Source organism: Limulus polyphemus, unplaced genomic scaffold, assembly GCF_000517525.1.
Source record: "Limulus polyphemus unplaced genomic scaffold, Limulus_polyphemus-2.1.2 Scaffold6266, whole genome shotgun sequence".
Taxonomy (NCBI): Eukaryota; Metazoa; Arthropoda; class Merostomata; order Xiphosura; family Limulidae; genus Limulus; species Limulus polyphemus.
This window is the reverse complement of record NW_013671876.1, coordinates 1-9593: the sequence shown is the minus strand read 5'-3', so window position 1 is coordinate 9593 and position 9593 is coordinate 1. Positions and strand designations below refer to the sequence as shown.

The following is a 9593-nucleotide window of genomic DNA, read 5'->3' as shown; positions in this document are numbered from 1 at the left end:
CTAACATACCAGACTTAAAAGTTTAACTGGATACAAGCTGTGTGAAGTAACTGATTTGTAGGTTTAACTTGATAAAAGTTGTATGGAGTGGCTGACTTGTAGGTTTAATTTGATACAAGCTGTGTGAAGTAACTGACTTATAGGTTTAATTTGATAAAAGCTGTGTGGAGTGGCTGACTTATAGGTTTAATTTGATAAAAGTTGTGTGGAGTGGCTGGCTTGTGAGTTTAATAGGAGTTTCATAATATAACTGACTTGTAGGTTTAACTTGATAAAAGTTGTGTGGAGTAGCTGACTTGTGAGTTTATTAAGAGTTTCATAATATAACTGACTTGTAGGTTTAACTTGATAAAAGTTGTATGGAGTGGCTGACTTATAGGTTTAATTTGATAAAAGTTGTGTGGAGTGGCTGACTTGTGAGTTTATTAAGAATTTCATAATATAACTGACTTGTAGGTTTAACTTGATAAAAGTTGTATGGAGTGGCTAACTTGTTCAAAGCTTCATGAAGTATCTGGCTAACTTGTGTTCTATCTACTTTAGCAGCTGTGTCCTTATTTCTCATTGAGATGTGAACGTTTCTGATTGAATGGTGCCTGCTTACAAAATATGTATTGACAGAGACACAAAAATACTTTCAGAGCTATAGATATATTATTATAATTTTACTAGTGCTGTGACAGTTACTAAGATAATGGCTGAAGATTATTAAATATAGATATTAAAACTCAAAATGCAAGTAATCACAATGTACTTCCTTTCACTATGCTAAAAAGTTAGGTTGCTGTATTCCTAAACATATTTTACAAAATATGCGAGTATTTGTTTAAGAGCTCCATTGGTAGAGCTTTAAACAAATAACAGAAGTTAGTTATGTAACTGGAACTCATAAAATGTTTTAGGTTTAGTTTCGTCAATGTTTGGTGTTTATTCCTTTGAGTTATTTTCTAATTTAGAGTATGCCTACTAGATACAGAAACAATCTGGAAGGTTATTCATTACTGTTTATTATCTCAGATGTGTGTTTTATGAGATACCTAAGACTAACTCATGAACTGGTGGTTTAAAATATTATAAAGAATTAAAAGTGAAAAAAGTTCTGAAAAAATGAAAATTGTTGTAGCAGCAAAAACAAAAAAAATTAGGAAACTAACAAAAACTTTCATATCTGTATGCTGTACGTATCATTCACTATAATTATTCAGATTTAGTTGTTACTTACAATATTTATTATCATGTGTATTGTTCTATTTTAGCACCAGAGCAATGATATAGTTCAGTACTCATGATTATTGTACATTTTTGACATGTTAACTACACATAATAGCTATATAATTCTTGGACATTTAAAATATAAAAAATTCTGTTTTCAACAGCAGATCATTTTTTATATGTTCTTTTCTTATGTAAAATTCAGATCAGAGGCTAGACCTTTGTAAAAATAATTCTGATGACCAAGAGGTGGTACGTGGCCAGATAGTGGTCAGCCTTATGTCTAGAGATGGACATGGTTCAGGGAGTCAAAATGTAGTCATGGATACTGTGCAAAACCTATCTTCTCCCGAGGAACTTCCTGAAGGGTAAGTAAGCTGTCAAGTCTGCAAATATTTATTTTGTACAAGATAGAGAAATTCACCAGTATGTGTACTCAGGGGTAGTAGCATTAAGAAAACTTAATGCTTATTATGTTGTAATAAGGATCTGAAATGCCTGTTGAAATTTTTTCAAAGATACAGAAATGTTTGCTAGAGGGTCAGTATATTTTACCCATAAGTTGCCCATAAGTACTAATTTTTATAGTCATGATAGTCTGCTTTCATCATGTCTGTAAGTGAAAAAATTCCAGCTGTCACTTTTGATTTTACACAACTTATACATGTGAAGAAACATCCAACAAAAGAAGATTAGATAACATTTATTCACATTAGGTGATTTTCTTTCTAATTTTGTGATTGGTCAGAATTGAGATTCCTATGTATATATAAAGTACGTCTTGCATCAAGTATTGGAAGCTATACCAAGAATGTGGTCAACTACAATACTAATAAAAACACTGTTTGGCCCCCTGCTGTAATGGAACTACTACACTCTCTTGTTGGTAGGTGACAGTGAAAAACATCCACACACATTTGGGTACATTGCTGAACTAATTCACCCCCACCCCTCCTTCCTACTCCTATCCCACTATCACAAGTACCTTCTTAAACTTTTGTTTCAAATTGTAAAAAGTTTGAAACATTACAGCTTTTTACTTAATGAAACCCTGTAAATAGAATCTTTGATACTGACATGAGTAAATCTGTTGTATGTTGTTATATTTCTTGTTACCAGAATATAATTAAGTGTGTGAATATAAGTATTAAAGTTGCTTCTCTATGATCTAGTTAAGTATGTGATTATTTTTAATTGTACAGTTGTGAAAAATGTGTTTGATTTCTACAACTCGAGGGGGGGGGCTTACATGATGTTACTCAGCATGACTCTTAAGTCATAATATCTTCCATAATCCTGTATAAAATTCTTAATCACCTGTTCTTGGGTTACTTGTACAGCTGGGAGGAGCGAAGGACTGCTTCTGGAAGGATATATTATGTCAATCACTATTCTAGATCTACTCAGTGGGAGAAACCAACAAGGTAAGATAACTTTCTCTGTAGCAGAGTAAATATAAGTAATTGTTATCTGGAATGTATGTTATCATAAACAATGATCTTTTCTACGTGTTTTAGTATTTGTGAAAAGAGGCACCTCCAGGTTCATCATATCTAATGTTGAAATGTTCTAATCAGTTTTATTGTTTAACCCTAACATGATCGACGAATATCTTTTCGAGGTTGAGTGCATAGCTGTAAATTGAGTATCAAAACTTAAGTAATCTAACTCTATATCAACAATTTTATTTATACAAAACTATTCAGAATAGATATTTTACATTATATAACAGTAAAATATTCTGATGTTGGATATCTTTAGTTATTGATTAATATTTTTTAAATTGACCCTCTTCATACAACGAGCACAGTTAAAATATCTTATTGTATATTAAAAACTTTATTGATCACATAAAACTGATCTAGCCCAGAACATTTTTAGCAACTAGCCTGATAAAGGTAAGAGTGGTGACATTTTGAAAGGTGAGGTAACAGGTCACCATAAAATTTTGTCAGTTTTTGTGGTGCTTTATACTGGAAGTGATAATTTATTCAATTGGCAAACTAAAGTATCCATAGAAGTATGTTTATGAATATTAATGAAGTTGAAACTGACATGATATGTAAATGGGAATTTTTGATCAATAAAAAAGTAAATTAAATTCTAAAATAACAGGAAGTATTTTACTCTTTTTCAAAACAATGTCTGAACAAAGTTTATGAAGTTTTAGAACTTAAAAAATGTTAGAAAGACTGAATGAAATATAATATTTTCAAGCCTAAATTAGATACAATTTAGTAGGTTGTGAGAGGGTTGAAGATTATATATTTGTTTAAGGTTAGTGTAGTCTAGAGATCTTTTTTAAAGAATAATGATCTGTATTTTTTTGTTTTCCATAAAATTTAGAGTAGCTAGTTTTTTTATGCAAAGCTTAAAGATCATCAAACTGTTGTTTTGCATCTTTTGACTTGCTCATTTAAATTTTACATAGTGCAGAGAAAATTTTAATTTATGTGATGAAGTAGTAAATATTGTCTTTTATTACTATACTGAGGCAAAGGGCTATGAAAGACTAGATTAAAAATTTTCGGTTTTGTCTTCATTAAAGTAACTGCTTATTAAAGAATAAAATTGAAGATTCTAAAAGTGTTACGTCAGGTAAGTTTAGATTGGAAGATTCTAAAAGTGTTATGTCAGGTAAGTTTAGATTGGAAGATTCTAAAAGTGTTACGTCAGGTAAGTTTAGATTGGAAGATTCTAAATTTGTTACGTCAGGTACATCTAGATTGGATAAATTTGTTACGTCAGGTACATCTAGATTGGAAGATTCTAAAAGTGTTACGTCAGGTAAGTTTAGATTGGAAGATTCTAAATGTGGTATGTCAGGTATGTTTAGATTGGAAGATTCTAAATGTGGTCAGTCAGGTACGTTTAGATTGGAAGATTCTAAAAGTGTTACGTCAGGTACATCTAGATTGGAAGATTCTAAATGTGGTCAGTCAGGTACGTTTAGATTGGAAGATTCTAAAAGTGGTATGTCAATATAGTTTAGATGCTTTTTTTTTCTAGACCTGCACATGAATCTCAGCAGAGTAATAACTCCAGTCAGAATGTTAACAGTAGATCACGCAGAAATCATATTACATCGGGTCCTAACAGTGAAGGGGAGTCATCATCATCTTCACAAAATAGCCAAGTAGCGATGAGAAGGCGATCTACCAGACATCGGAACTTCATGTCCAGAAATCAGCTCCACCGGTCAGCCGAGCTACCTGATGGTTATGGTTAGACTTTTGTTTTTGAAAAAGTCTTGATACTAATAAATATGAGGAGTACCATATAAGGTGTTGGTAGCAGTTAGAATCTAGTACTCTTTCATGGCCATACAAACTTATCAGTTCATTCAGATGATTGCCAAACTTTTTTCATTTTACATTTATGTGGAAAAAAATCGGCTCCCCTCCGATCATCATTATGTACATCAAACAATACATTTACTAATTTAGTGACTTGCCATCCTAAATCATGTCCCTTTTTCTGATGTGCTATATGTGTATTGTTTAACTTGCTTGAGAGTTACTTGGTTCTTCTTCAACACATCATCGAGTGTTTGCAAGTGGTGCCACTTGAAACACCAATCTTGCTTGCAGACTCTTTGTGGTTAGCCTTTTCTGCAACTTGATATGTACTTTTGGGAATGTTGTAGTAGATATATACAACAAATAAATAGTACTGTTTCACTTTTGGTTTATTTTATAAAATGTCCAGTCTTTATTTTTCTGGACTTTTCTACCTCTTTGTGTAAGGTTTCCTGATTTTTTATGCCAAAGGTTTTACAATTCCATCTTCTGTGAATGTAAATGTATTTCACAAACGAGGATTTTTTTATGTAGTTTCTTCTGCTGATTATGTGCTTTCAACTTAGTCTACAGATAAACACAGATGCAGTAGTGTGACAGATAGTCCATTTGTTATTTACATGAATATCTTGAGGAAGTATTTATTATTTGTTCTTCTTTCCTCTTCATATCAATTCCTCTCGTGCTTGAATATTCCAGTCTAGATGTTAATATTTGTAATAATAACCAAAACATTCTTCATGTTGAAGACATTTTCTTTTTCTTTCTTATGATTGGTCTTTGTTTTATGACTTGGTTTCTTTCACAATAAACTAAACACTTCTCTGTATTTCTAGACATTGCTATGTTTGGTAGCTTGTCTTCCATAAGTCTTTGAGGGCTGACCATGTCCTCATTTCATCTTTTTTTTTTTCTTTTTGTTGACGGCCAGTCGTGTCCCTCCTCCTCTTTTTCACTATGTTGAGGGCTAATCCTGTTCTCTTCCTTTTATTATCTCTATTGAGGAATCAGGACTAGCCCTGTCTTATCTCCTCCTTTTCTGTTTATTAAGGGCTAACCCTGTCCTTCCTTCTAGTCTCTTTATTGGGAATTGGCCTTGTCTCTTCTCTTGTTCTCTGTACTGATGTCTTTCCCTGCATCTTCTCCTGTTCTCTGTACTGAGGTTTTTCCCTGCATCTTTTCCTGTTCTTTGTACTGAGGTTTTTCCCTGCATCTTTTCCTTTTCTATGTACTGAGGTCTATCCCTGCATCTTCTGTTCTCTGTACTGAGGTCTATCCCTGCATCTTCTCCTGTTCTCTGTACTGAGGTCAATCCCTGCATCTTCTCCATACTGAGGTCTTTCCCTGCATCTCCTCCTATTCTCTATAGTGAGAGCTAGATCATGCTCTAACTTTTTTTTTTCTCTGTTGAAGGTTAACATAACATATATTTGTCTAAGTTATCTGGTAGTGGACGCAGTAAGAAATCAGGGTAATGGTGTTTAACCGTATCCCTGGTTACATACTTGGAACAAATACTTTAGTGAATGTTATGCTTAAATGAGAATTTATCCAGTCACAGCATTTTGTACATTTGATTTTATAGAAATAAAGTGTATGCCTAAAACTTTCTTAACTATTGTGTGTTAAGAACTAGTAGGGTTTTGAAATTCAATGTGTAGTTAAATAAGACAGAGATAGAGAAATATTTTGAAAAAATAAAATCTTAAATGCTTATCTGAATTATTGTTTTATGTTTCTTCAGAAATTAGGACTACCCAACAAGGACAGATATATTTTTATCATGTTGCAACTGGAGTTAGCACTTGGCATGATCCTAGAGTGCCTAGGGACCTTGCTGGAGTGAATGCTGGCGACCTGGGACCACTTCCTAATGGTTGGGAGATGAGGCAAACAGGAAGTGGCAGAATCTATTTTGTAGATCACAATAACAAAACAACCCAGTTTACCGATCCTCGACTTTCGAACAGCCTTGTCCTACAGAATGTGCTGAAGTAAGCATTGTTTGGAATCGTTTTATCATGCTTTTGGTAAAAAGGTAACTGAAGAGAATTAAAAAAAGTTAGGTTTCATTTATTAATAGTTTTCAGTCTGGACGTCTGCAGAAAAATCTCTTAAGAGACTAACCTGCTATTCAACGACATAACCATTTTGTTGAGATGGTATGAGAGGAATACAAGAAAAAAAGTAATTTAAATTGTCATCTTTAGTTATTTTTTTCCTTTCAGACAATCTTTTAAAGCTGCTGGTTTTTTCAGGTTTTTCTAACGGTTGAAATAAAGGATGGAATCTTTGTAGCTTTGACTGGAGTTATATTTGTGAAGACATTCAAACAAATTCTGCATCTGAGAACCAGTGAACTATTGAAGTCTTAGATATATAATCTTGTTGAGTTTTACTATCATTTCTGGTTCCCCCCTAATTTTCATTGGAAACCCTGTCAAATTGGTAGATTTTGTACTAAGGGAAATATCATTACCAAATACAAAATACTCAGACTCGTGGGTTCTGATTTTACCTCTCAAGATAAGTTATTGGGAGAACAATATTTTTTAGCTGCCCTGGAGACATGTCATATTATACTTAATGCACAAAAAGCCTGTAGATAAAAATTGATTTTCCTCTTCTGATCTTATCATTGACAGTATAATTCTCTTATTTTTTATTTGAGGTGTTTCACCATGCATGTAACTTGGCTTCTTTTATTTTATTTGAGGTGTTACAAGTGTTATTCTGAAGAAAGTACAATATTCTGATACTTTCATATGTCCCCTTCATTCAAACTCTTGTTTGTCAGAAATTGTACTGAAGAGGGTGTGTGAAAGTCTCATATTTTTTTTCCCCACATAAACTTCTTGGTCCATAACATTGGATCTTTAAATACATTAGGAGGTTACATGTGTGTATGTTTTTAGAGGTATTATGTTTTTTTTTTGTATCTTTAAATTCAGATATGCTGTTCATGTGTTTGTTGTGGTTCTTAAACTTGGGTATCTTCAGATTTTGTTTCTCGATAAGATACAGTTGCGGGAAAGTTTTATCTTTGCTATTTACTTCTACCAGTTAGCTGTAGCTACACCAAATATCTACATGCTCCAAAATATAAAATTATTGTAATAATAATTTTAAAATAAATTGTCAGTTTTAAACATTTTTAGTGTTACATTATGAAAAACTGAGGTTACAAGAGGAAAATTCAAACATTCACCTAATTAATATCTGTGAAAAAATAACTTATTGATTTAATGTGTCAACATTTGCTGTTTGTTTGGATTTCAAAATCTTTATCCCATCTAAGCTGAAATATATCAGTTAAAATTTTAAATAAATAAGAACTTGATAAGTTTATTCATTATCATAAGCTTATTCATTAGTGGCGATAATGTTTGGTTTTGATCAGCTGGAAGGCAGATAACATCTTGATTGGATATTATAAGTATTTTCTGATAACTGGTTGCCGTTTCGATTAAAATAAGCATTCAGTTTTCTATCATCTGTCTGACAGATAATCAGAAAGACTGAGAGAAATATACCGTAGTTTACTAAAAGGTCATGAAAATTCTCTCACCAAGGGTTATTTCTTTACTAATTTTTACCTCTTGTTTTTTCCCTCTCCGACAGTATTCGAAGAAATGGGTCGTCAGTCTCGACAAACAGTGAAGAAAGTAGTAACATTCCTGCTGGACAGGTTGCATCCAGTAGCAGTGATGTATTGACAATTCCTACAATACTTGATAACAGTGATTCTCCCCTTCCGAAGTACACACGTGACATCGTGCAGAAGATGTCTTCATTAAGACAGGAAATTCAAACTTTACAGCCCCAGTCAGGTCACTGTCGCATGGAAGTGTCGAGGGAGGACATTTTTGAGGTTTTTCAGTTCTTACCTACAAAATAAACCACGTGTGTCAGGTAATTAACTTTATATTTTTATAAATGTCTTTTTTTTGTTTATCTTTATAACAAATGAATGAAGTTGTTCGCTGATACACAAATAAATTTTGTTAAATTAAAATTCATAATAAATTGGCAACAGTATAAAACATTTAAGACTGCACAATGCTTCATTACTGTGAGCTGAGAAAGTCCTTATTATAGAGTGTATGATTATTTGTGTAACAGTGTAGCACTTCACATATTACCTTGAGCTGTGAACTGTTAAACATCCATAAATAATTTGTGTACTCAAATTGTAGGTCAAACACTACTAATGTGATTTCTGTTTTCAAATAACGTGCATTTTTACTAGCTCTTTGAGGGCGATAGACAATAGATCTGTACTAATACTTCTCTTATAATCTGTGTAGAAGAGGAAATATTGATAATGCTGCTTCCAAGTGAAGAAAAACATCCTAAGAATGCATTATTGATAGTATGTTATAATAATAAACAAGAGAAATGTAATAATGCTTTTAAATTTAAGTCAACAAATTTCTTATGACCAGACAACCTAGTTTTAATAAATCAGGAAACATTAATAATTCTAAAATTTTTCCAAAGGTTAATGAGACTTGTGGGGACTTTGCTAATTGATTGGTTTCTTTACAGTGCTAATACTAGTATTGTATTATTACTTAGCTAATTCATTGGTTTCTTTACAGTGCTAATACTAGTATTGTATTATTACTTAGCTAATTCATTGGTTTCTTTACAATGCTAATACTAGTATTGTATTATTACTTAGCTAATTGATTGGTTTCTTTACAGTGCTAATACTAGTATTGTAATATTACTTTGCTAATTGATTGGTTTCTTTACAATGCTAATACTAGTATTGTATTATTACTTTGCTAATTGATTGGTTTCTTTACAATGCTAATACTAGTATTGTATTATTACTTTGCTAATTGATTGGTTTCTTTACAGTGCTAATACTAGTATTGTAATATTACTTTGCTAATTGATTGGTTTCTTTACAGTGCTAATACTAGTATTGTATTATTACTTTGCTAATTGATTGGTTTCTTTACAGTGCTAATACTAGTATTGTATTATTACTTTGCTAATTGATTGGTTTCTTTACAGTGCTAATACTAGTATTGTATTATTACTTTGCTAATTGATTGGTTTCTTTACAGTGCT

The 9593-nt window shown here is 32.2% G+C and overlaps 1 protein-coding gene across 1 annotated transcript in view; it reads left to right on the top strand.

Annotated features, from left to right (window-relative positions):
- LOC106473545 (E3 ubiquitin-protein ligase SMURF2-like) overlaps nt 1-8409 on the top strand; it is a 38402-nt gene extending 29993 nt beyond the window's left edge. The window contains exons 5-9 of the mRNA XM_022401959.1: nt 1418-1580; nt 2553-2636; nt 4222-4436; nt 6256-6505; nt 8133-8409. Of these exons, the coding sequence (XP_022257667.1) occupies nt 1418-1580; nt 2553-2636; nt 4222-4436; nt 6256-6505; nt 8133-8409 (989 nt within the window). The remainder of the gene's footprint in view (nt 1-1417; nt 1581-2552; nt 2637-4221; nt 4437-6255; nt 6506-8132) is intronic.
- The last annotated feature ends 1184 nt before the right edge of the window (nt 8410-9593 follow it).